The 27,818-nt window shown below is 40.4% G+C and overlaps 3 protein-coding genes across 7 annotated transcripts in view; 2 read left to right on the top strand and 1 right to left on the bottom strand.

Moving 5' to 3' along the window:
• The first annotated feature begins 86 nt into the window (after positions 1-86).
• LOC111264497 (ninjurin-2) lies at positions 87-9,207 on the top strand. Of its 3 annotated transcripts, none has more exons than XM_022840484.2 (4): positions 87-155; positions 5,927-6,068; positions 6,217-6,363; positions 6,763-9,207. In XM_022840484.2, the coding sequence occupies exons 1-4, from the start codon at positions 90-92 to the stop codon at positions 6,972-6,974; spliced, it is 567 nt and encodes a 188-aa protein (XP_022696219.1). In that variant the 5' UTR covers positions 87-89; the 3' UTR covers positions 6,975-9,207. The 3 variants fall into 3 exon arrangements, with proteins under 3 accessions (XP_022696219.1, XP_022696227.1, XP_022696210.1); XM_022840492.2 differs by lacking the exon at positions 87-155 and adding an exon at positions 1,211-1,907; XM_022840475.2 differs by lacking the exon at positions 87-155 and adding an exon at positions 3,486-4,578.
• On the bottom strand, positions 8,891-19,967 carry TRAM (translocating chain-associated membrane protein 1). Of its 2 annotated transcripts, none has more exons than XM_022840329.2 (8): positions 19,376-19,967; positions 15,536-15,682; positions 15,247-15,301; positions 14,649-14,761; positions 14,154-14,419; positions 13,077-13,256; positions 12,528-12,772; positions 8,891-11,978 (listed from the first exon to the last, which is right to left on the bottom strand). In XM_022840329.2, exons 2-8 carry the CDS (start codon positions 15,662-15,664, stop codon positions 11,824-11,826), a joined length of 1,143 nt encoding a protein of 380 aa, XP_022696064.1. In that variant the 5' UTR covers positions 15,665-15,682; positions 19,376-19,967; the 3' UTR covers positions 8,891-11,823. The 2 variants fall into 2 exon arrangements, with proteins under 2 accessions (XP_022696064.1, XP_022696055.1); XM_022840320.2 differs by lacking the exon at positions 19,376-19,967 and adding an exon at positions 18,120-19,285.
• Positions 19,968-20,023: 56 nt separating this feature from the next.
• Positions 20,024-27,818, top strand: part of LOC111264428 (uncharacterized) — a 31,783-nt gene continuing 23,988 nt past the window's right edge. The window contains exon 1 of one of the 2 annotated variants that reach the window (XR_015312676.1): positions 20,024-20,360. The gene's annotated coding sequence lies outside the window, so the exon portion shown is untranslated. The other variant, XR_015312675.1, reaches the window with a different exon arrangement.

The raw sequence follows: 27,818 nt of genomic DNA, 5'->3' as shown, positions 1-27,818 counted from the left end.
TATTGCTGCGTTGAAGTTAAACCATTTTTTGTATGGACACTTCGCACGAAGCGTAGGCGCCCGACTTGTAGGTGAGGTCCATTGAAGGCATGCACGTATGTTCAATTTCGCTTCGTCGTTTCGTTGAACTGCTGCTTATGGACGACAATACAAAGGTAATACTTTTCGATAAGAAAAACACTCCGTCTGTGATGCTAGGAAATAAGCATCTTATTTACAGATCTGTGTCAAGACTGACGTCGGTTATTTTATAGATTTAATAACTGATATATATATATATATATATATATATATATATAATGAAAAAACTGAATAAATGGCATGCGTAGTTGAACAGTAAAAATCTATTCATTGAGATCCCTGTGCTAAAAACTGTGCGATTTTTATTGCCTGAACTGCGCTCGAAGCAACATGATTTTTAACAAAAAGTCTATAAAAGCAGTTTTTATTAAAACCACACTCAGCGGTCCGCGGCTAGCCTAGCTTGCCGTGTCTAATAATGCAGTTAACCTTGTTCCCTATTCTTATACTTCCTAATGTCATATACGTCCGCTAATAGGCTTTCCATCACGAAGTATCTGCGCTCATATTTAGACCCAGGCCATCCGGTGTCCCTCGAGTTTACGCCATTACTGCGACGTACATCGTTTAACCGATTAGACCCGTCCATAATAACTCAATAAGTTATTGTTATTACTTGATTATCTCTACATCGTTTACACTAGCGCGAACTAATTATAACATTTACCTAGTCGGTTTACTGATTTGACTCTTAATCAATATACCTAAATTTCTTTGCGTTCTTTCTCATGGTGTGATGTCAATCGTAGCATTCCCCATACTGTGCCCATTTAATATCACGCGGACCCGCCAGTAGAATGACCAATCAACCAATCACTTATTAACCCAGCAGATACGTACGCCGGACAAAGATGGATAGCTCCAATAGCGTTTTTTCCGTAGTTAGACGAGTACGTAAGCGGTGTACATTGTCCCACGACCGCGTTTCCTTTGTAGCGGGCCGCGCGTCTCATAGCGGAAAACGGACAACTGTCACTACCTTGCTGCAACGACGTCATCCTGCAACAGTCAGACGGCCTGCGCATGCTATGGGAACATGGATGAGATATGGACTTCAGCTTACCCTCACCCAAGTGTGGGCAGATGACCAGCGGTGCGCTCAATGGTATTATATTTGTCGAGGCATTGATCAAATAGCGGAAGATAACTAAGCCAGGCCGAAGCGGATAGTCAATATCGCAAGAAGGATTCTTGGCAGACATACTGAAATCGGAAGTCTCTTTCATTGTTGACAGCAGCCGAGAAGTTCGAGTAAAGCAGTGAATCTCAAGAGATTTTGCATCCGCCCATTGTTGTACTGAATTCGTCTTCAAAAATGACAAATAGTCTCAAACCATTTTGTCGATCTGAAAACTATTGAAAAAATAAGAGGACATCCCTTACTTATTTCTAAACGCTCGAGGTCTGCTGATGGTAATTGAATACAGAGCGGCTTTACGATACCGAAACGTGCCGATCCTCAACTGGGCAACTTCACCCGTTGACCGATCACTTGCGAAAGTGCCAGTTCACACGCTTTGTTGGACTGCTGGATACACCTAGCAGCTCTCGAAAGGCTATTGAAGGCTGTCACTGCTGTCACATGGAACGGCTCAAACCGATTCGCGCTGTTAGTTGCATCCGCAGCTGTTGATTGTAGCTGGAGTGTTCGTTGAGTCTGAGAAAGAACGGTAAAAGCCATCACCGGGGAACGCCGTTTTAAGTCGCCATAGCAAGCGGACCCTCTCGTTACTGGATCTGTCTTCTTTTCAAGCGAAAGGTCGGGCATTATTGTTATGCACTCTTGTCTAGGTGAAGCTACTGAAGCTTTAGGCGGTACGCTGCAGGTGAGTTGAGCTCTTCGTATTGTTCTTTGTATCCACTCTGATACTAGCCTTATTCGTTTCCAAGGGTTTGCAAAGGCCGATTGCGTTCGCTAGCCCCGTAGCTGAATTCAACGCCTCCGTCTAAGGGGATATCAAACAAAACTGACAAACACACGGCCTGTTCGTTAAGCGATGACAGGACTCTCTTTTACGCATGACCTCCGTTTATTACATATAACATGCATTAATTTCAACATTTTTCTTAGCAGATAGTGTACATTTAAATAGAATGTTTTCTATCACCTTCTGTGCTAACTGCTTGTATATGGGCGGAGACAGTGACCTTCAGGCCAGCGTTTATTGTCCAGCCGTTATGTGCTCAGCTGATCCTGTATCCTGTATTAAATTTTCTGTTACTTACTAAACTATGCTATAGCATCCGTTATTGTACTATTAAAGAATATAAGGGCACATTTTCCTAAAATGAAGTGAGAGGTCATCTCCAATTAATTCGTTGTCTTGTTGGGGTCCTTGAGACAGTGGCTCCCTGACAGAGAGGGACGGTGTACATCATTCGCCTCGTCTGATTGCCTGGAGCGTATAGTTAGCAAGTATATAGTCTGTAAACTTGCCATTAATATGGGATCGAGTGAAAACGTGTGATTCTTCGTGACTCCATTTACCAGGTGAAGGCGAGAGCCAAAGCGGACACAGCACGGACAAATGAAGACTTAGTACTGACGGAAAGTAAAGAAGGGGTATTACAATCATAAAAGTAAAAAGCATTCGCGGAGCGCTTTACTCCGAAGGAGCGATTAGACCTTTATCTCCTGTCCAGGTGGCTTGTGTCTTCGCCCCCGATCTATTATAAGGAGGCAAACAGGCCATTGCTTTTATTATTACTGTCGTGCATTGGCTGACTGCTGGAAGACTTTTTTTTATTTTTGATATCAACGTTCAGTAATAATAGACATCGTCCAGTATGCCACCCCTCTCCGAGGTCACCCATCGTAAAGCAGCAGAAATTACTCTACTAGCATCGATACAGTTTCACATTTTCACAGCTTGGTTTCGAAGAGTGTTAAGAAACAGGTCTATTCGTCGTAACAACAATGATGACCAGTGATGTTTTCTTCAATATGTTAATACGATCGCCTATATATGTGCTTCTTCAGTCCGAAATATTCCTATAAAAGAAGGGCCATTATGATAGTGACAGCAGTAGTTCACATTAATCGACTCATCACGTAACAATTATCGACCTATGACCGTGTCTTCATTGGAGCCATTTACGTGCCTTGGTAGAAATACACTATAGCTACGAATGCGTCAAACGCTACAGTAAGCTATCGTTGAAGCCAACGAAATCAGTCGAAGGGTAATTTTTTTCTTATGTTCGTCATCATCCCTAGCCCTCACACCTTTTGGGCCGATTTGACTTGGCGGACACGTTTCTATGTATGAAAGCCTTCTTGGCCGTGTCGCCTTTGACGGCAGGTGCACCTCACGTGCTGCTGCTGCGACTTTTGCTGTCTTTACTGATATTGTTTTATATAATAGGCGCCCGTTTCGACAATTACTAGTAAATTATCTATCAGCATCTCGCGCGATCAACGCAAACTAACACGAAACGTCGTTGTCTATCTAGCAGTTGGCAACTGGCTGGGCGAAATCCTGGTTCTTCGATGTTGTTTTTTTCTTAAAAATGGCGCGGTGATTGGAAACTGCTCGTGAACGAGTTTTAGAACGACCTAACTACGACGATAATTTTTCACTGTTTATCCTGTTCAGAGGTAAAGAACTTGCAACTTTAAGGAGTTCATGGGAGCCAGGCTGCTCTTAAAAAATTTGCATTCAGTGTAACCAGTTGGTTATTGTGTCTTCAAGGATGTCTTGTAAAAATCAAGCGAAGAACGATAATGTTATAGGAGGCGATCTTGTACCACTGAGAGTTCGGATAACGAAGACCTATTAACCTATTTAAGCCAGATAGGATTATGCGGTCAGCCAAACCTGTGCTAATAATTTGACATATGAGCGAATGCGGGATACAGACTGGAAGCTCGGAATGGATCGGTTTTAGCACACATCGGAGTTAATTTTTCTCTTATAGAATTTTGACTATTGTTCACAATCTACCTGAGGCCATTTCAATAAGTACAATACCTATACTAGGAGAAGTTTGTGATTCGCCTACACCAAATAAGCTTTAAACATACCGGCTGTATGGTCTTGGATAAGTCGAACCTCAACTATGAATCCCTTACTAGCAGAATAGTGGCTCTGCCATAGCAAACGAAAGGAGGCGTTTTAACGCCGTTTGGCCTGAAAGGGGTTTTTTTCTTATATATCTGCCACGCTGAGTGCAGCAGCTGTGGATATCCGAGGGCCGTCGTCCACTTTTATTGGTGGAAACGTGGAGGGATTTGGTGCTGGGAGTCGTGGCACCGGCCTAGAGAGCGACGAACTCATTAGGAGTCATGTGCATCTGCTTGGAATGGAGTCCATTGAAAGGGTGATGTGTTCCCAGCTGCCATTAGCATCGATCCCACAGTCAAACGACGTTAATGAATCTGACCGTCTAAGAACTAATCATTCAAGGTACTACAGTCACAGGCAACAAGAGCAGAGAAGCCCTGAACTTCGACGTGAATATAAGGAGACCAGTTTTACGGAACCGGCTATTCCAATGGTATGAAAAGTGAAACGATTTTGGTTGTGAGCTCCAAATCATAAGGAATATAATTTTTTTCTATAAAGAAAAATGCAGCACTTCCTATAGGTCGTTTAGGCCTACCCGTCATTTAGGCAGGGGCACTATCTACAGATAAAGGCAATTTTTCTAATGAAACTTCAACACATACCTGAGCGACATCTTTAGTTACAAGTGGCAATCAGGCACATATGGCATATGATCAAATATGATTTTATGTGCCTGTATATAAAAAAAAAAAAAGATCAAGTTTACTTACTTATAGAACTCATAAGATCGGATCAGTTTTTGGGATTGTTTTTTTAAATGTATTTTTTGTTATTTTTTCAAGTAAATACTATTATAAGTTAAAAAAGAAACGTATTATATAGACTGGTTTTAAAACTCATGTTTATTCAATATAACCACGATCTAAACCTAAATTCGCGGCCTAAACCATTAACCAGTTACTTTCAAGATATTCTTTTTCAATTTGCAAATGACTTTATAATCGCACGACATGCGATATAGATAGACTTAGATGTCATTGTTCCACTCCAATAAAACAACTTTTACGTATAGTTGGATGCAAGTACTCTAAACGACCGAAGTGTATAAATAGTGCAAAGGTTTTGAAAAAACTAACCGTTAGAGCGCAGCTGAACGATTTAATTGGCAACTGACATTTTCTTCCAACATGACCATTGAGCTATGTATTAATGCCTAAGTGTAACAAAAATGGCGCTTTCAGCCTTTCTGATGAAGTTTCGGGCCCTGTAACCCTATTGACCTTAGATTTGCCTACTGAAATTTCTCCTCGAATTCTTTAAAAGCCGCATGGAAAAGGACGATAACGTAAAGCGTAGATTTCGGACAAAAAAGAAAGCTTTTCGTCATGTTCGGGGGTTCATCCAGTGTGGAGAACCTCGATAATAGCCAATGCTTGCATTAATCTTGAGGCTGCTATTCACCATGATAAGTTCGCTATTTCAAAGAAGATGCTTGAAAGAACTCGTTTTCGTCTGGTACTTGGGCTAGCATGGCTTGTAGGTTAATTTCACTACCTTGCAGAAGGTTGCGCTAGAAGACAAAAAGCCTAGATTTTTTCAGTTCACCTTTAGTTACAAAGAACCGAGAAAAGGAGCTAGACTTTTTTTTAAAGCAGAATAGGACACCAAATTTATTGCTACCATTTTTACCTCTAACTCGGACTATATTATAAAAACAAAAAAGAAATCTCGATTAAAAGCATGCTTGGTGAAACCAGCCAGGTACTTCTGATATGATCAAATCTACAAGAATGCCTTACTCTAAAGGGTTTTTTCTCTTGTTTTTTTTTTTATCTCAGTCCACAACATGTCATGCAGCAGCATCTAGTTACTCGTTAGCAAATACTGGAGTCGACGGGGAAGACGGAGGTGGAGTAAGCAAAAACAAAAATTTCATTATGGACCTCAACATGTACGCCACCCGGAAGACTGTTGCCCAAGGTAAAGTATCCGAGCAAAGACTACAGATGCACGATCATTTGAGCAATTGTATATACTACTACGACGGCAGTTGCGGGGCTATTTACCTGTTTCTTCTTGGCTTTGTTAATAGAGAAAATAATTAATGGTGACACAATATGATATTCAGGTATGATGGACATCGCTCTGTTAGCGGCAAATGCTTCGCAGTTGAAGGCAGTGCTACAGCAAAGTCCCCAATTTGGTCCTCGCCCTCCATGGACCGCTGCTTGCCTCGCGTTCCTTGGTTTGTCAATGACTCTGCAGATGGTGTTGGGTACGTACACCTTACGTACTAACTAAAAGTTAATGCTAAGCAATTATTTCTTAGCTAAGTATCTGGTATAAATAGCCATCACTATGATGGCATTCAACTCCAATTCCTTGGTAATCCGTCAAATTCAAAGCTAGAATTAAATGTAGCAAGGTACTTCAACATACGGTAAAGAACCAGTCAATGTTGTAGGTTGGTTATGCTACATTTCTTGCAATGAAACATATTACTTACTGAATCTCGATGTGTAAATAAGCGACGTCCAAGGTATCTACAGTTGGCAACCTGTTCGAGGCGATAAGTACCCGTGCTAATTATTTTAAATATCAGACACTGGATTGTAGTTCTCAGGAAAGCTTACTACGATTTGGTTATCGTGTGTAATTTTCGATGTTAACACAGGAGGCCTTTTGGTAACGGTTGCCCGGTGGAATCTCAACTGCCCATGGGAGCAGCGTCGAGCCGATCTCGTTAACAATATCATCGTTGTTGCAGTATTCCTTTTAACGATTGTGAATGTCTTGCTAGCCGCTTTTGGACCTGCGGACCTTATGACACCTCATGTGGACCATCGGTACCCTACCCCACCAGATCGCATCAAATTCTCAGATTAGGCACAAAAATCATATATATATATATATATCTTGCATTGATCCATTTATGAAGATGTTTGCAAAAAGAGGCTGCACGAAAAATATCCTATGTTTAATAAAACACGCACATATGTTACTATTCGATGCACGTGTTCTCTGTGGTTATGAGCTAGCTTTGAGACTCTCACCGAACAGACATTACTGCCATGATTTGACGACTTCTGAAAGCTAAATTAGAGTAAATTTGTTTTGGTGACTTAAACGAATTAGAATGCATAATGTTTATTAAATGCTTCAGAACGTATCAACTGTTTTACAGTGAGTAGGTAGTAAAGAACTCTGTGTTGGTCCACTGGTAACGTATACGCTTACTGAACTCACGACGGTGACCTAGGCTCGAAACCAGGCACAGACACACTTCTCGTATAACAAAAACTCTGCATATATATATCTCGTATGACAAAAATAATGTATTGATTCGGATGTAAGATTCTGGTTTAATAGTGATTTCTTATGGCATTACGCTTATAAAAATTATTTAAGTATATAATCGATGCGAAGCTTTAGCTAATCGCCCATATTAACAAGAATGTAAATAGGTGTATTTATTTGTTTAATAGTTGGCAAAAAAATCTTGAGCCTGCGGGTGACAGTACAAGACGTCATTAAATCACAACCTATTCCTTGCAAAAAAACAAGTAGTGAAATTTACAATTGATCATACTCGACTTATTTTCTCCAATACTAAGAATCACGATTTTTTGGCCAGTTTTGCATTTCACTGAAATTTCTAAAAAAAAAAACCTTATTTACAGGTTTGAGAATATTTTGCAGAAACATAACATACTATAATAAATCATGGTAATTGATAATAAGTAATAATAACGAATCCATCGGACCTGAAAAATTTATAATTTTTGAACAAGCTAAGCAAGAATGATCTTTTTTTTTTCTTATGTTTTTAATACGTTTTCGCGGTACTCTGCTTTACTGATTGATGCATGGCAATAGAATATGATGTTGTCAGCCTGACTGGTTTTGGTGGTCGTTCCAACGATCCATGACTTTCTGGAAAAATTCGAAACAACGAGCTGCATTCATTGTTTCTCTTCAAGCGAACATCTCGTAGAAGTACATTTTTTTGATATTCATGACAAATACTACTATTACCTGAATTTCGAACCTACTCAACGCTGCCACCAAACCTATCTGCAACGACCGTACACCTCCTGTTCAATTCTTGCATTTTCGGTACGTATGTTATAATTCTTCACCACCTTACGCGTGAAATGAATTTTCGTTGAAAAAGTCCTTAGGCTTTAAGTTCAGTCTTCGGTAAAAGCTTGTTCGACTGTAACAACTAGTATAATTGTTATTTTTTATGTTATATATATATTAAAAAACAAAAAAAATAACAATAAGATAATAACAAAAAACTTGACCTACGGATCCCAACCTCTGGTCACTTTTTCGTTGGTTTTCAACAGTAATCTTTGATAAATTTCCACAGCGCTAGCCTTCGAGGTACAAAAACCTGACTACCGAAGCTTTTCAAATTGAGAGATGTTTGAATTAATTGAAGTAAATTTAAAGTTTTTAGAGGGCTGAAGCCCTTATCAGCCAAACTTTGTCTGCTAATGGCGCTCAGTTCAAAATGTGTTCAATTTAGAGGTTCGCTAGATTCATCTATACCACCAACCCAATGTGACAGTTTATCCTGTTAACTTATTTTCACATTTAAGACCGCCTTAGCTTTCATGTGTCATTTGAGCGAGTTGAATTTGTGTTTTTTTATTAGAAAGTCGTCGACAAAACCTACCAGTAGCGAAAAAAATCAGACTTACAAAGACGCACGATAGTCGTTGCAAAAACAATAATATATAGTAAGGATTATATTACAGCATATTCACTGGAACAAATAACGAAAACATGTACAATGAATTTGTAATAAAAATATATTTACTTTATTTTAATCATTGCTCTAAATTTTTCATGTTTTTTCTTTTATCTTTTTTCGCGCGTTCTTTCGTTCATCCACATCGTTCCCACACAAACCAGTCTTAAAAACAGCCATCATTGTAATTTTTTTTGCCGAAAAAATTGTTTCCCATCCATACTAGAGCAATAGATTTATTACTACGTACGAAATGAAAGGTACTTCCCCGCTTTTGTCTTCGTTCACGAAACTATTCACGGCCAATGATTTGCTGATAATTTTAGCGCTTTACTTCCTATAATAATATTTGTTCTGTGGAACGAATTTCTATTTTTTTAGCATTCAAAGTTATATATTGCCCATTTGTACTGCAATAGCAATTAATATAACGAAAAGCAGTAGGTCTTTCGCAAGATTGGTTTAGTCCTTCTTTTAACGCCAATCTTGTCATGATGTCCATAAAGGGAACCCTTGATCGTCAGTCGAAAAATAATTTCTCACAGTAACTCAAAATTTACTTTGGAGGCGTATTTCGCGTGCGCCTTCGTATAATTGACTTTACTTGTATTTCTATATTCTAATGAAATCGTATTTTTTGTCATATCGTCAGTGTATCTGTGTAATATAACATATCATTTACTTAACATTTTAAAATATACGTAACGTTTCTAATGTGCTCACATCTATAACAACAAGTTCCACAACGACCATCTCATGGCTGTAGCGTTCCCGCATCGAAGGCAAACTATACTTGGCGCTTGCACTATCCCTGTTAATGTACAGGAACAAATAACTAATTCGAGTAAATAACACTAATTTCAAATACGAATGGATATAAAAAATGATAACAGTATTAAAGTAGAGTTCGGTTTAGTTTTAATCATAAAAAAGTAATCTGTTCCATTTCTTATCGCGCTGCCCGCCTAAGACATGGTTTATTTTCACAACGTTTTGGTTCTACTCCCCTATTTCTACTGCTTTCATCGGACCGAGATTGCACGACATGCGCTGTTACCAAGATCACATTACCATAATCATTTCTATTCTTATTTATTATATACTTCTATATATGTATGTATTTATGTATACAATAAGAGCAAAAAAATGTTTTACTTTGATCACCCCGAAGGATAGAAAATATCGACAGGGGGGCCAATGGTAAATCTATAAAACAAACAATCGTGGTGGTTTCGTCATTTATACCTTTATCAGATTTTTGCAGACCAATATTGTAGATCGATTGTAAAAGGTTCATCACATTCGCTGATTATCATAGTCTACTCGTTGTCGAGAGGATGCGCTAAGTCTTAGTGATTGATCAGTTAGCGTTAATGTCGTTATCTAGAGATTGATTGCCATGTGCATCATATCCTCGCAAAATATCGCTTTTGAGACGAGACCACCTAACTACGTGGAGTCCCCTATATAAACCGAAAAAGATAGTTGCTGCCCTCTTTGCGCTCGTATCATTTCTAGGCATAACGCCAACGTTTTTCATTTCATTGCTTTCCTGTGCCATGTGCATCCAAGTTTCCCATGTCCAAACCCGAATATATAGAGACTTTTACATTTAAACACACACTTGTACTTGCACATATCTTACGCTTACGCCCTACACCTGGCCACCATTGCGTTAATCGGTCGGGTCAGTGAGTGTGACATTTCCTCAATGCGCGATACTAATAGTTCGCATAGAGCAGCGAAATCATCCAAAAAGATTTAGCGTAATGGAATGGCCAGGGCAGACCATATCATTAACACGCTTGGATGAATGAATCTCGCAAAAAGCTATGGTCGTTCTTGTCTTTACGACGATTCAATATCACCTCACGTACAAAAATAATTTGGACTATTTAGTAGAAGATCAACAGAATCACGAAGTCACGTGATGTAATTAACGAACAATACCCAACGACAGAAGGAGTAATAGTAAAGAAATAGAAAAGTCACCAGTCTCAAATACTCCAGGTATATATATATATATATATATAAAATTTAACTAGGTCTTCGATCTGATTCGTCAATATGACACCATGATTTCTATCCTTTAATGAGCTTAGTAGTAGCTCGCAGTTACGACAAATCTACATCCATTTTGAAAAATCTATACCTATAAATCTCAACGTATATTTGCTACAGATTAAACCGCCATATTTCGCTTCGCAACTGACCACTTCGTCGCTATTCTTCTATAACGCCTTTAACACATTTATGCTTGTTTGCTACAACATGGAAACCCTCCAAGTCTATCTACCTTCTTTCGGCGTTAATATTGGACTTTTTTTGTTTCTATATCGATAGACCGCGTTATATACAATCTCTTATTGTGAGCGAACCCCTACTACTGAAGCCATCTGCCCCCTTATTCTAGCTTTTTTGTGGAAGATGCACTATCGAAACGGCACGATTGTACTGATCAAATTGGCCATTCAGCGATCATTAGCTACCACTTCTTGGCTATAGAAACGTGCTTTCTGCCCTATTCGCTCAGTATTCGTTTCGATGCGCGTGTCACAATACGATTTCGTTTGTCTTTAGGATCTAAGTAACTATTGGCAGCCATATAGTTATCTATGTAAACTATCTTCTCCCTATCAAAGCTGTGATCTAAACTCAATGGTCTGCGCCACTTTGGAATCCATTTCTGGCCTTTGCCATTGATTGATTCAGCGAATTAATGCATTGTGTGCTACGTCTTAACGTTTAAAAGATTCCTGTGGTCAATCATTTCACATTATACCCGTAGTTTCTGCCTTTGCTTCAAGTTTCCTTTAAGCAGAAATAATCCATATTTGAACACTATAGGACAGATTGACATACAGTCGTGTAACAAGTCATAAATCGTGAGAGTTGACGGCCAGTGATGGTCATATTGAGACTAGTGGTATCCACTTGGCGTCACCGTCAGGCTACTCTGGTCTGCAGGTGTTTAGCCTAAGCACGCGCCTTCAGCCTCTTCTTGACATTGGAGTCCTTGAGGGATCCTAATTTAGCATCGTCCTTGGCAACGATGGGCGATGGGGGACCCTGACCCTGATCAGCCTCGGGAAGAGACTTGTCAACAATAGAAGCTGACTTGGCGCCCTTAACTGTGAGAATGTCGTATGAAGAGAAAACGGTTCTTAGTAGCAGAATACGCTCGACACATTTTATAGATTCATAGTATAATTAATCATATTATTCATAATAGAAAAACAATTATTTATGAAAACGTCTAAATATATAAAATTTACGCTAAGAACAATTGAAAATAATGTTTTATAGAGAATAACAGTTTTAAGAAATTTTAAGATAACCGCGGTCGATTTTGATACCGACAAAATCGAACCAGCTAGATTAAAAAACCATCATTCCGTACGTAATGATCATGTTAACATTCTTTACGATTACGAAGCGCTTAAATTATTTTTTTTTAGATTATATATCACCACGCATTCTACATATCGCTATAATGCCGCATAATTTCTCCGAAAATTGCTAATTCTTTAATCAAGATGGAAGAACTTATTTCTATGCTAATGTGCACGATCGCTTAAAAACAACAAGAATTAAAAAGTGCAATCTGAGGCTCAATTCTCTTTGCACTAACTATCGCATCGTTTTTGACTAAAAATCTTGCTATTTTTTTCACTACCTACTTTTTCCTTCCTTGCCATTTTTTCCCTTGGAAAACTTTTGCGTGGCCGCCCTATAAGCGCGAATACGGCCAATATGGAAGGAAAGAAAGGCGAACACCATGTACAGTTGGGTCGCACCGATTAACGAAAGGCCGGCGACCCGCAAGGTGAACATCGATGCAGGAAGACCGGACCTGAAGACGAGGAAAGATAACGAAGTGATCACCAGCCGTGCGGCGATGAACACAAGATTCCATACAGAGAATCTGCAAAGATAGGAAGGACAGAACACCGCTAAAAAGATATTAACTAGATGACCTATTAGACGTACTCATTTGACACAGCAGACACAGGTCGGAATTGAAACTCGACATTGCTTACTCATTTTATATTGCTCTATGAAGAAAGGGGGTACTGCTTAATAGTAAGGAGCATTAATCAATGATGACCGACTATTAGTGCAGAGAGATATACGGACGACGATGCGATCGATGTATGCATATAAATTCGTAGAAATCGCTATGAATCCTGCATAATCCTTCCAATTTTTAAATCTCTTTCAATAATTACAGTTTTCCCGAGGTAGAATGACCGTAGAAGTACGCCAGACGCGCAACATGGAACAACGTTTGCTCAAGGTAGTGGACAAAGGTGAGAACAAGGCCGACTCGCCATAAGTTCAGTCCATAAGCCAGAAGAAACAGAACGACGTGGGCTGTCGCAACACTGATTCGTCCGACGTACTCCTCCCTAGGATGAATGAGAAGACGACAAAAAATCTGTAATGTACCACGGATATGTCTATTTTGGAGAACTCTGTTAACTGAACTGCTTAATGTTGTTATGAGTTGTTTCTGAGGCACCACCTAAGCAAAAACACAGTCGAACTGCTAGAAATGTCATTCTTGGCGATCGCATCTATTCAATACAACCACCATCCGCTGCGATCGATTCACTGCTCATCTTCAAAATATACTGCCTTTGATTTGCAAGTGATTTTTAAAAGGTAATCCTGTGATATTGGTATACGTAACCTCGTTGAAGAGTTGCTCAAATAAGGTGCACATGTAAGAGAATTCTAGGAAATAGATTTGGGGTGACAACAGGCCACAAGAGTCTTTTAAATCATATTGATGAATTCAAGCCCTTTAAATCTGAACTCTGTGAAGGATCTCCTGGTTTTCCTGATAAAAAAATTTTCCTTCTATTTTTTTTTGAAGAGGACTGGCAATAACGTTGATCGTTGACTTCGAGCTACAAAGAAAGAAATTAATCTAGGTGGGGATCTATCTGGCATGAAAACATTGTTGGGTCTTTCAGAATGCCATGTTTCGCTATGATAAGCTTGTAGTGTTGTTGCAAAAAACAGTCCGATGAGCAGATGCCCATTATGATAAATATTCCAGAAAAGGTTGTCTGGATTCGAATACTCTGTCATGTATATTCAGAAAACCCAAAAAAATACGTACAGGCGAGAATAAGTAAATACGCAATTGTGTAAGACAAACTTACGATTGAGAAAACTAAAAGCTTATGCTTTTTATTTCACACTCTACGTCAAAAACATATGTCGACTTCTTTTAGCCCTATGCTATACTGTACCTTATGGCCAGAAAATGAAACTGACATGGCAACCTGGATACTTACCGTTTGACTCGTTCGAAGTACAGCTCCGCGTACATATGCAGCCAATAAGCAATCTGTGCAATGAAAAAGAGCTTCTCAGTGAAAAGCATGCGGTTGTGAGGCTCTCCTGGAAATCCAGCCCATAACGAGGACAGCGGTAGCAGGCCGTCGTTGTTCAGAATGCTTCCAGCCCACAATGTCGATAGAGCGTAGAACGTAGCCAGCTGACCCGACGCATTAAATTTGGCATGCTTTGCTTTTGACAAGTGTACCTTTCGGTTGAGCTTCTACAAAAATACGACAAAAAAGGCGAATAAAACAGAAAATGACAAAACCAAACAAAGAGATCGGGGAATTTGACATGGTTAAGAAATGTTTCCTTAACAAAATGATTCAAAGATCCCAGTACATGTGACATGTAGTAATGCAATGTGCGTAATTATATAATAATAATGATCCTCATATTTAGGTCCTTAAAAATGCATATATTTATTTACTATATTTTTGGCTACTTACGTCTAAAACGTACTCCTGCAGAACTGCATGTAATACAATCATAATCAGGGTTGTAAAAAAGATTAAACAAAGATCCCGAATTCCAGACGAGTAGAAAACCTGGGATGCGTGCACTGAAGTTGTGTTAACAGAAGATAAAACAAAGGGATTAATTACTGCGTTTTCATCTGAGCTTCATTATCTCGTATTATTTCTGGCGTATCGAAGCTGACAGTCACATCTATCTCAGCCGGTCTGGTGCTAAGCCGTCGTTTTTTTTAAACGAGTTCGGTAATACATTTGTCTTCGACCAAACACTACAAAGCAAGTATACAGTTGTAGGCCAGAAGTTAAACAGAAATCCGCTAGGTGATGTTGTTTGACAGAGAGCACTACCCACTTATTAGTGAATCCTCTCTTAAGGCTCATTCGCTGATACCCTTAATCTTTACTTCGCTGTATGACAGACTAACCTGCCACAATCTTGAAGTCGACAAGATGCGTCTGGCTTTATCTACTCACGATTAAAAACAAAAATGTCAGCCTAGTTACCATGCTTGAGTTTTTGTTAGGTGAACCTGAGCTATCTCAGATGCCTAATCTGACTCCTGATACTTACATTCGGTAATATTATGCTGAAGAGTAACGAAGGGCGCGGCGTAAGGTTGGGTCACCTGTCCCAAAAAGGAAGCTCCGTACAATTAAATTAAATAAATTAACTATAGTAACGATTGCCTTCTTAATTGGCCTTAATAAATTAAACTGTAAATACTCGAGAGCATGTGCAAGAAGATGAAAAAGAACAGTTTTTTCACACATAGGAACTACTACACAAGGCACACAAATTTTATGTACAGTTCATACCAATTTTCCACCACAAAAAGCTCCGTTATTCTCCCGTTACTCACGTTAACGAAAAAGCCAATGACGAACACCATGGCCACACACGACACGATGTCAGCATGATTTTGAATTATGAACTCGTTCGAAAAGATCGGAGGCGACTTCGTTGAACTCTTTTTGCCCTTGATCGCCATGATACTGACAGCAAGATTCTGCAAACAAAATAATGCAATTATATAGTGCTGAGGTTTATATAATATATATATATTTAAATAATCATGTTAAAAATAACATCTATTGAACAAGCACCCCATCAGGACTAGCACCTGTAACAGCCAATAATAAACGATGTTTGTTTCGTGACCTACACATTGTATATAAACGTGATATTTAAATAGTTACTATGTGACGAAAATTACCGATAAATTAATGTTTACGTACATAGAAAGAATGGATCGTATCTTCAGCGAATTCACATTATTTTCATTAACGTTTAACTATTTCCGATACTGATCTGCTTCCGTGTGCTACAACAGAACTAGCGATACACGCATAATAATTTTATCAGTAACTGCGTGTTTTTGTCACATGTATTGCAGTTATTTCCCCGACCGCAGTTGTTCTTTCTACGTAGTTGTATACATTACTATATTAACCAATGGAAGCGTTATCTCACCAATCCGTGCAGTAGGAAAACAGTAACAATGTTTATCGATAGCACAGAACTTTAGCAATCTACCTCGAAGAAAATACGAAATCGCTATTGGTTTCTTGCCGGAATTGCTCGAAAGTGATGAACTTCTTCTAAGCGGAACGCTGGCGCGTACCTATAGATTGTTCCAAATTTTATATTTATTTCTTTCGTTGCGTCGTAGCGAAAATTACGACTTTGTTTCAGCCAAAAGAAATTACATGCGTAGGGCATCTTAACGTTGCATATATGATGATATCTGATTGAGTGAGTGGACTTTACAAACTTACGCGACTACTATAGTGTTTCAAGTTGCGCCTCTAATTACCGAATCTTGATTATTTTGTACTTTATACTCTAGCAATTATTGGTCTATTATACTTCTTATTTTCTGCCACTTGAAGAACTCCGCTAATTGACAATATTTAATTAGTCCCCACACTTAACTTGGAAAAGAAAGTCAAGAAGATAAGCGAACTGCTGCGGATTATTACGCAATGGGTAGTTTCGGTATCTCCTCAATATTCAAAGATAGTATATTCGATATTAACCCGTTATAATAGGTGCCAATCGCACTACTTCTGGTCGATTAGTCCCGTAAGTTAACGAGTTATCCAATTCAATCCAGACATGAATGAAAGTAGTCTGTAATAAAATAATAGAATTTGTAGAAGCTAACCGGAATAACTATTTCAGGTAGCCAGTATACGTATTTTTATTAGCTGGCAAAAAACTTTATCGTGATTCTCATATTTACAGCTCGGCTCTATCGTACCCTCATATATATCCAGTGTCGATCAATGCCTATAGAATACTGTTACCATAATATGCTAAGGGATGCTTCAACATTTTCAGTCGATTCCTCAAAAGTGATAAACCCGATACTGCGTATGCTCACTTCTATGCACAGTTATCGTAGAGTCAAAGTATTAAAATATTACTCAGAAAAAACCACCCTCACTATAGTTCGATCACTACCTTCGGCTGGTACATGATCTCGGCCAATAAGCTTCCCGGCGATGGCGTAGTGCATAATATGTCCGCCTGCTAAACTTGAGGATGCTGGTCTGGGTTCGAATTTTAGCACGAACATATTTCGTTTTGACCTCGGAATCGGCTATTGATGAATGTCTGACGGCAGTGCTGGGTGTAAAACTCAAAAAATTTAACTAATGCGCTAGGCTAAATTTTGATAAACAGGTGAGTACTAATTCAACCAATATCACAACCAGTTCATCGAATACGTTTCACGCAAATACCATTTCTTGTGTATAATACGTATGAAATTATATTAGGTAACACGTAGGTCGAGGATCGGTTTTTTTTTTGAAGAAAAAAATAAGCGTGGCTATAAGCACAAATCTATGGAGGTCGCAGTTTCCGCAATGAATTGTGTTTCTATCCGGCCGTATGTGGTCTGAAGCCAGCAGGTGATTTTGACCGGAGAACGCCACGCATCAGCCACAGATAGCCAAAAACTGGCTATTAGAAATCGACAAGGAGTCACGAATACGCCTTTGAGTAATGCGGTCGATTCAGCATACACATACAACAGTAACCTGTGAGCTCTTAGAATGGTATCACCAAACCCTATCATCATTTGCCCACCAGAAATAAGATAGAACACGACGGCAACAGTAGTATATTGGGATAAGCAAAATACGATCTATATCCTGTCTGATGTTAACACTGAACAAGCAGAAAGTCGCACGGGCAACGTCATATTACATATGAGTGCGTAAGAATGAAATAATTTTGGGGATTGCCGTTCAGCCGCGTTCTCAAGCAACGGAACCATTCTTTTTTTTTACCAGTAATCCTGTTTTTTTCCGCTTTTTAAATAGGGCTTCCTAATGATAATTTGTAACTACTTTGATAACGAAAGTCGTTCTCCTCCGTTCTGTTACTGCTTGGACGGATGTATTGAACTTGTTCCAATCAATAACAAGAGCACACACCCACGCAGTCTCTGATGCAGGAAGTGCAATACTTCGACAAGCCACTTCGTCGCCTTCGTCAATGGCCCGTTGGCTAATCCAGCCAAAAGGCTTATGGTGGTTGAACCATTCAATCCACGCTGGCAGAAGCGAGCGCCACCCAATCGGTCGGTCGGTTGGTTCTCGGTGAAATTGGTAAATGCCGCCCCTGCAAGCGATACAATGGGTAGGCATATAGGCTCGGTAAATGGCGGCCCATGAGATGGGGAGATGCAGATCGAAGGGATACAGCCTTAATGTCGTCGATTCGAACGAGCTGTCAGCACTTAGTTAAGAACGGTCTCAAAGCTGAGTAAACGGTGTCACTGCAAAAACAGATCGCGTACTAAATAATTCGGGCTGACCGAATCGATGAATAAATTCAATTTTTGGACACCAACTAATTCGCTGTTGTCTTTTTATGAAATTGCACAAACTTCATAGGTCTGTCTCAGTTGGCTCATTCCGTTATGCTTCTGTCTAATCGAATTTACGACGTTATCGAGCCTCACCACAGATTATAAGGCACAGAACAAGCAGTACGCACTATTCAGTGATGTGGACACGTATTACCTGCTGAAACACACGACCGTCAACAGATTCTACAGTTCAATCATTGAATTAGTTTTCTTCTACCCGATTTTTTTTATATTCGTTGGTGCCTAGCTTAGGCCTTTGCTCCACCCCATTATACCAGGGCACTTTTGACTTTAACAGTAATGAACAGTTCGTTATCTATTAGCTGTCACAGTGATGTGAAACAACTTGCCGTTCCGAATCGCCTGTTTGAGCGACTTGCCTTATCCGAGCCATCGACAATAGAACTGTCGTCGTTCTTTGTATATATGCCGGAAGAAAAAAACCCAAACGTATACATCGCTTGCTTCAATCGGTCAGCAGGCACGATACCTCTTCACGATAAACAACACTGAACTTAGCTTAGAATTACATGGTCTGCCTCGTATTGTCAGGTTCTCTCGCCCTGTTTTTTTCATTCAATTCTGGCTTTGGCTTTCGTCTGACAGTCGGTAAACGGTCCTCAACGAAGGCACTTCAATCCTGAGGGCATTACAGCCCGCGCCAAATTTGACTACCGTATGGGTGCTTGCAAGAATGATGGAAGAAAAACGCAAAGAGATAAATTATTCCAACAGACCATCATAATTATCAAAGCAGTAATATGAAATCACTTCAATGAGTTCTTCGTACGTTTCAAAACCTGGTGTTTACTCACGTACCTCTTCGTACCGACACGTACGCAAGAGTTCCGTACTTTGCTGCTGCTATTGCTGTTACTACTGCTGGCTCCAGTGGTTCTTTGTAGCCGTGCGTTCAACTGTCCTGCGTTGGCCGTTCGCTCGCCGCTCCGTGGCCAGCTCGGCGACGGTTCGCCGTCTGGGTATCTGTCTATACGCCTGGCTATCGCTCGCTGAATTTGCCTATAAGTTGATTTGGCTTTCTTTAGATCGGTGTTACCCCGACCTAACTTTAGCAGGGCACCGTAATAACAACTTCTGCCACTGCTTCCGTTGTTGTCACGATGTTGATCGGAATGTGTACAGCTGTCGCCGCTTTCAGGGCCGCCGTCTTCACCGTTAGCGATGTCCGCACCGACTGGCAGCGCCAGTTGGTTTTTGTGACTAGCACCACTACAGACACCGTTGTTTCTTACTACCGTCGAGCGGAACGAGCAGTCAAAGCGCCCCAGCCAAGGAACCGCCGTTGATTTCACCACTGATGTTGTTACCGCTGCTGCTGTTATTTCTGTTCGGGAGGATAGACCCGCCGCTACTCCACTGGATGACAGGCGCCAAATTAGCCGCCACGTAAGCTGCCGTTGTCGACAGGTAGATCCACGAACATAGCCAGTATCGCTGTTTAGACACACACGCATATACACCAATAGACCAACAAGTATGTATAAACAGACATAAGTAGCAGACGACGAATACCCTCGCACTCAAATGCGACGTCTGCTATGGCTGCAAAGCCCGCGAAAAGCTGATGATACAGCTGCAAAAAAAAAAGATCAATTGTTGCTGTAGAATGCTGAATGTAGGTTTAGGCAAGGATAGCACAAATGCCAGGAACAATAGGTTTAGACACAGACGCATAGCATGGGATAATATATGTGGTCGTACCAACAGTTCAATACGTTAAATGCAAACGAAACATGCAGTGGAATTGAGTAAAGAAGAGTGCAGCAACAGGAAGACCAAAACGGTAAGCGCCTAAAAAAAAAAACCTAGAACCACTGCTGAGTAGATACTAGAGACAGCTAGGAGTACGTACAGGGTGTAGGATAAGGATAACTTGTTTAAACGATACAGCTGACAATGAAAGATGTGACCAAACTTTGATTTATGTGATGTTTCGGAGTACTGTTCAGTGGCTGTTTTTTCTTTGACGATTGGATCCATTTGTTCGTCTATTCAACAATTAGAACGTCTAGAACAATTAGAAGGGCAGTGCGGGAAGCAAACAATATCGATCGAGAAAGCCACTAGTTCGGCGCTCGCAATAAAACACAGATATTCTCAGCGAGGAGCATTTTTCTAATGTAAGGTATTGAGTAATCCTTTCAGTTACTAAGCATACATAATCGGGATAAACCTGTTTCGCATGAAACTTAGCCTCGTCGCTTGGGCTTGTTTGCGCCGAGACTACTACCCACCACTAGGGCGAAAAGTTTGTCCCAGCTAATGGAAAAAACTGCAAGCGTAAGAAATCGGTGTGAAATGTGCATCCTTCTGCGTTCAGCAGCTACTGGCATGCCAAATCTAGATTACTCTTTATATTTTTAACTACCAGAGGAACTGGTCCTACTTTCCACGCACTACTCACGTTAAATTTTGTGCTGAGAACCCGATTATGGTAAGCGACTGAAAAACACGAGAAAAAAATTGACTATACAAAGGGCTGTCGCGTCTAGGTGTACCGTGAAAAAGAAAAGATTTTCAGAAAGCGCGAATTGGAGAGATGTGAGAAACTAGTGATATTTGACGCGCGACTAAGGTTTGATGAAAAGTATGTTGGTTTCTAAATTAAATTTCTATGTAGTAACGTTGACGTACTAAACGTGTTTTGTGATCTTGTTTAATAGATACAGTGCAAGCTTTTACTTATTACCCTTTATACTGAGGTTAAACGATTACGGTGTGGAAATGACACAATTCTGGAGCTGCCTCTGCCGCTCGGTTCGATAAGTTTCCCCTTGCACATGACGGGTCTGTCTTTGATAGTGATGGTCCCATTTTTCAAGCTGATATACTGAATCTCCGACTTCGTCCGTACAAGGGTTTCATTATTAAGGTCAACAGCTCATTGTCCAATACGAGACCCTCGACTAGTGGATACCCTCAAGGGACGGTATTATGCATTAAGCTTTTTATGCGACCCAGGGTCCCCATAAATATGTGCCAAGATATCAGATGCTTGTATTTGCTGAAAATATTCCGAATTTGTTACTCCAATGGAAACAACAAAAAACCATGTTAATACGCAAAGCTCCTTCAATGATTGGGTTAGGCTAGCTGATGGTGTGCTATTTGTATAATTAACCCGTAAATATGTGTCAATAATTATCGTTTTTGCTTACTGCTTTTTGTTTTTTTTTGACGAAGATCAATATATTGAGTAGGATTTAAAAGTTCTTTCAGTGCCAGTTACCATAAATTTATCAAGATCATGAAATGTCATTCTACTTCAGCTTCTAAATATTTGTATGCAATGTGGCAACAAGATGGCATTTTCTACATCTTATTTATTTCATATCGTTTGTGCTGCCAGGACACCGTCCACGCAACTCAGAATACTTCCTCCACTTAGGTGAGGGTTCAATGCCCAAGATCCTACAAGTTGCTAAATCTGCAGCGAGACCCTATAGCTAAGCAACTAATACAGAGCAACTCGATTGAGGGCATGTCCGCCATACTACAAAGCACGATCTGCGCTTACCGTTATTACAACTCCTAACTTAAGCAATGTTCATATCATCTGAGCAATACGTATCTTAGCTAGAATGGTATGTTGTCACACGCAGCCTAGACTAGATGAACTATTAGATCCACAAGATCATGCTCCTGCATTACCATCCCTTCAGATTACCCTAATGTAGCTATTTGGCTTGAACGTATCGCCATCCGAAGTTGGCACTCGCAGCTTTTTGCGTCCATTTGGATACTAGCCTTATTGTGGGTTAACTCTACCGGAGTCGAATCGGACAGTCATATTTGTGAACTAAACCAGCAAGGAAAGAGGCCTCAGCGTCATTGGGCCATGGAAGCAAATAGATGTCACTTATAAATGCGATGGGTATATGAGGTTCGGACGACTAAAAAGGCAGTGACCGATACTCGAGTAGAGAGGAACAGCCAGCTGAAATGAAGAGTTATTTGTCGACAGGGTGCTATGAGAAAAACGCTTATGTGTATATACATATGGCTGTCGAGATGTTATATGGCGGGCGGGCGGGCGGGCGGGCGACATCTAAAACAGTTGATTTGCCCTTTGTCAAGGCAACGTTTGCAAGGTAATCGGATAGGCTTGTCTACACAATCAAGTCTACAATTTGCAGGCAAGGTGGTATAAAGCGATCCAAACCGAACGAAAAGTTACGATGAAAGAGGTACGTGCTGCTGAAGAATAACAGATGTTTTATGTTAACTGGAAGATCCTCGTAGAAGTCCCTTCTGCTAAATTCTATACTCTAAAAATGCATATAGAATTAACAGGTCTTATGTCGGAGCTTCGAGAAGTACGAACGGGGTGTACTCTGATTTGAAACGTAACATACAGTTTGTGGGATTCGAAACAGGCAGCACTACATAACAGGGGTTAGAACATTGCTTTGAACTCTTGACGCACTTAGTGCCAAGGAGTAGTTGATTCCTGTTACGTGTTGTATTTGATGATGACTCAAATTTGATAAAACTGAAAAGTATTAGCATCTTCTTTGGAACAAAGCTAGAACTCTCTAGTGCAACGAAATAATGCAGATACAGGTCTTAATAGCAAGGGGCTCCGCTCGCTTAAATACAATGATCGGGCTTTTCATATCTTGAAATGGATAACCGGCCCCGCCAATAATAAGTGCATGACAAAATTAGAGTCACACAATGCAAACTTCATTAAATATTTAGTTCAAAAGTCTGGTAATAATTTCTAGTGCTTTTGATTATTCCTAAATTAGTTAGAATATATAATGATATGTTCGGCACAAAATCTCTGGACCTTTATGGGGCTGTTAATTGGCATAACAAAAATTGCATAGGTTCTGCATATTCATCTTAGGTTGTCGTGTATAGCTAACGTAACAATGTGTCCAAAGGGATGCGCATCAACCACTTAGATCACACCGTCCCAGATTCGCTAGCATAAGACAAATGCGGGTTAAATTAACATTAGTATCTTCATCAAAACGCTCATCTTGATTTTGTTTTCTTAAGCTTTGCCTAGGTAGGAGATGGTGGCAGAGATGGAGCAACTATTGTTATTACGAAGGTGAAAAAAACAAGCGAGATTTGAGCTTCGGGGGCACCCCAGGGAAGCCTTGAAGATTTTCCAGCGAAGACTGGCGAATACAGCAAAAAAACAGTTTAAATGACTTTTAATTTTGCTCAGCCGAGTTGAGTCCGACAAACGGTTTTCGTCCAGAGGATAGAAGGATTTACAAGGGATCCAGTTGATCCTGTCGGAAACTGCAGCGAAGTGTATTGCAAAAATCTAAAAAATCCTAATGGCTGCGCGCAATCCAAGAACAGCACTACTTGCGCTAGGCTATGTATCAACAATGACTGTTCGCTCTACGATGCACTCTGAGGACCACGGGCTATGGTTTCAGCGCTAGCTAACCTCTACCCACTTTATTGTACTATTAAATGAGGTCGAGTAATTTCCAAGGTCTTTTTCTATGCCCACCAGTGACAAGGAGATTGATTTCGAAGTGTTTTTCATTTTCCTAGATATGATTGTCTCTTAGGGTCCTGAACGGGGTGCCGCTTATATCGCAGGCTGCCAAGCGTTCGTTGTGAGTCCAAAGGAAAAAGATGGATCTTCTCGATGGTGAAGCAAGACTGACGTCAAACCGAAACAGTTGTGGTACCCCTTCAATAAAACTTACATATTTACTTGCGGCAATCGTACTGTAATATTTTACGTATTGTTTAAGTGACCTAAATATTTAATGCTTACATGCGCTATTGCCACTTGCGTGCTTAGAGCGCACTTGCGTGCACTAGATGCACTTCCGTGCTGAAAAGGGCCACTCAATGTGTGGCCCTTTTCAGCACGAAAGCGTTCGTTACAGACCTATCTCCATTTCGTTTTTTATTTGCTTTTATTATTAATCCTTATATAACCCATGAGAAGAGATTTTACAAGGACTAGCTATAGGAAAAGGCATAATATGCGAGCATGATGTTACTGACACCCACAGTCTGCAGCATAGGCCATTGTTTAGACTAACCCAATTTTAAAGCAATATGTTAATGAAAACTTAGGCCAGATGAGCAAATGAAGAAACCATAAGTCATTACATATTATTTACTGAATTTTTAGTCTCTCTTGTTATCATACGTTGCGCCAGCATCGAAAACACGTGGACAGCGATAAAAGTAACATTTTATTTAATAGTCATGAAACTGTCAGGTATGGGCAAATAGAAAACAGCGGGCAAGATGTTTACTCTGTTTTTTTTTTAAATACACAAATAATTAATTCGCTTTAGGCAAACCCACAGGCTTATGGACTGGCTACCTAAGTAGTTTTTTTAATGCCTTGCAGCGCAGCGATATCTCTCTAGACAAGTAGAGAAATATCTTTGCTCAACACGCAAACAACACTTACTACATTTTCAAACAGTATATACATATATACAGTACTATATATATACAGATAAGGCGAAGCTAATTATAGCGTCGTATTTTCCAAGCTATCCTCTGGAGAGGGAGGAATACAGGTTCTTCATTTATGAAACTTATCTACCCATTTAGCATTAGAGATCAACTTCATGAAGCTGTTGAACCTTTATAGCACTGGCTTTTTACTCAGTAGATATGACTAAGACACCGGCAAGTTCTTTTCTGGCTAAGAAATAAAGCCTTGTTACTTCTGAAGCGGAGCAAGGTTCTTCGTCTCTTATAGGCGTCTAACTTCGCAGCAGAATGAATTGATGACGCGGTACGGATAATTTCTGCAGCATCTGCAGACCTATCGGACCCTTCAAACATTCCAAGATCGACTGTCATTGTAGGTCTCGGTTGCCTTTGACGATCCAGCAGATGGCGCTATTAGTTCCTGCACGTTTTTCCTGCCCAATGTCGAACCCGTTTCGTCAATCAACCAGCAAAGATGAATCAGACATATGTCTACTTGGAACGAGGTTTGCTGTCATCTGTTTAGATATTCTATGAGTGTTTCCACGCTACACTGGTAGCGATCCGATGTCTCTGTCAAGACAGCGATTCCACGTGAGATCACGAACTCGCAAGGTCTTTAGATCACCCACATTGCTTCCGCACAAGCATTCCTTCACCGGCTGAAATCACCATCATGTTGCGTGTCTAACAGCGGCCAGTCGAGCTCAATGATTATGACGATGCATGGCTTCGACAATATTGGCCACCACCATGTTTTTCTCTAGCCTATAGTTACAAGCCGGTCGCGCGTCCAGTTTAGTGGACAAACAGTGAAACGGATCGAAGGGAATAAAATATTGCGGTCATTTATCTCTGGCTATTGAAGGGTATTTCTGTATGGACATGAGATGTAGCGTAGGGTGGCTCCGCACCGTTTTCCGGATGCGTTTGAATGTCCTGACAGTAAGACGAGTGTTTAATAAATCGAGTAAATAACTTAATAATAATAAGGGCTGCGGGATTACCGCTTACGTAAAACCCTGAATCGCGCTAAACTAAGCTAACTAGGCTTACTGATATGCGCATCGACGTTTTAGGAAACCAAAACGCTTCTCACTGCATCTCAGGTGGCCTGCCTTCCTGTAGACACATTCGAGCAAGAGCTGTGTATGCTCTCAGTTTTGGTTAGAGCAGGCGGCGACAATCTCTCTGTCGAGGATGGACGGGGCCCAAGGGGCTTTTAGGGCCGTTGATGGGTGGGATACAGTAGGGTTTAGGGACAGTGCAAGCCTGGAAACAAATTGCCGAAATTGTCCTGATCACGCCCATAATGTCAGCTTGTCTAACAATAATGGCTCCGATAAGTCTAAATTAGCAGCCATTCCGGTTGATTACCATCGTGGTCTTTTCTTGCGGAGGTTGGGTTCACTGAGCTTCTAGACGCTCCTGGAAGAGTGGCTAGCGATCTTCGATAGATCGAGTCACATGCAGTAACGCCGTTGGCGCAGACCGTAACGAAATAAGAGTTTTGCTTAACATGAACATCCGACTCGAAGGCATCTACATATTTCCTGGGAAAACGAGCTCTTTCGAAGTAGACTTTGATTTCTTTATCTATCTGTAGCCCCATCTTGCTCGTAGTTCACACATTAATTTGTCTTGCGAACACCAAGTTTTGTGCAGTACGCGAACTTACGTACACGCAAAATGCTACATGTTATATCTGTAATAAACGCCAAAAAAACTTGTTCTTTTTTATAAAACTTAGTTGACAAGTTTGTTCATTTTGCTAACCACCCGAACTAAAAAATTAACTCGGTCTTATAGTAACCGAAATACCCATTTCGAGCCTACTGATCCCACTGTTCCAATCGCAGTACCTGGGGCATCAATCGAGCATCGATACACACTTCAATACGATTTTTCCCATTGTGCCACAGTATTATCCCATTGCCCCGTGATCAAGGTCCGCGGCGACATTCACACCACTCTGTAACCATGACGACACTCGCTGACTGATTTATACTATGCACATAAGCACTAATCAATGATAACATCTAGCTGATGGGGTGCTATAGACGTTTTTCTATAGTGATTTGTGGGCGGTAGATAAATCTATTATCGATTGGGTTGATTTTTGCGATGTATGTCGTGAGTTGAGGGGCGCCAATCTATCACCACTTCCCTTTGGCCTGCAGCGGTGTCTGACCTTCAGAGCAAAAGGTTTTGGCGCTTCTACCGCGATACAAACAGGCCACGTAGAAGGCCACTCCACTCATATTTGACGACGATTGTGCATTTGCTGCATTGACATTCAGACGATGGAGATAAGGTCGAGTATGCAACAAATCAAAATGCGGAACTCTCTACCTTTTAGAAACAATGAAGGCGCATTGAAGTCGAAGATGACGCAGGTAATACGTAGTAATCTCCATAATCAATACGCTGCAATGTGATATCCTTTTCGGAGTAATATCAACGGATGTCAGGGTCAGATTAGATCGCCAGACCAAAAGGTAGCTAATCGTGTGTTTGCTTAATTCAATCGAATGGCAACACAGCCAGTTTGCCAATGAAATGTCAACTATATTGACTGCCCGGTTGACAGTGCGGTAACACCATCAGTTGGCCTCACATTTCCGGCCAGTCCCGATATAAACGGCATAGTAGCAAATACAAGAAATATCTTTGACGATGGCTCACTTCTATCGAGATATTGAATCAGATCTGCTTGCTTTGTGTAGCTTACATTGGGGACGTTATCAGAACGTATAATTCGTCACCGTATGCAGTCGATATTGGTTCGAGCATAGGGACAGGTACG

Source organism: Varroa jacobsoni, unplaced genomic scaffold (assembly GCF_002532875.2).
Source record: "Varroa jacobsoni isolate VJ856 unplaced genomic scaffold, vjacob_1.0 scaffold_96, whole genome shotgun sequence".
Taxonomy (NCBI): Eukaryota; Metazoa; Arthropoda; class Arachnida; order Mesostigmata; family Varroidae; genus Varroa; species Varroa jacobsoni.
Note: the sequence above shows the minus strand (reverse complement) of the source record. Positions and strands in the feature narration are given on the sequence as shown.

Coding starts and splice junctions, on each gene's coding strand:
- TRAM (XM_022840320.2), bottom strand. CDS start 18,332: ATGCCTACCCATTGTATCGCTTGCAGGGGCGGCATTTACCAATTTCAC. Junction 15,302..15,535: donor TCATTGGCTTTTTCGTTAAC/GTGAGTAACGGG, acceptor TTTTTGGGACAG/GTGACCCAACCTTACGCCGC. Junction 13,257..14,153: donor TACTTCGAACGAGTCAAACG/GTAAGTATCCAG, acceptor CATTCATCCTAG/GGAGGAGTACGTCGGACGAA.
- LOC111264497 (XM_022840475.2), top strand. CDS start 4,384: ATGGAGTCCATTGAAAGGGTGATGTGTTCCCAGCTGCCATTAGCATCG. Junction 4,579..5,926: donor CGGAACCGGCTATTCCAATG/GTATGAAAAGTG, acceptor TTTTTATCTCAG/TCCACAACATGTCATGCAGC. Junction 6,364..6,762: donor GACTCTGCAGATGGTGTTGG/GTACGTACACCT, acceptor ATGTTAACACAG/GAGGCCTTTTGGTAACGGTT.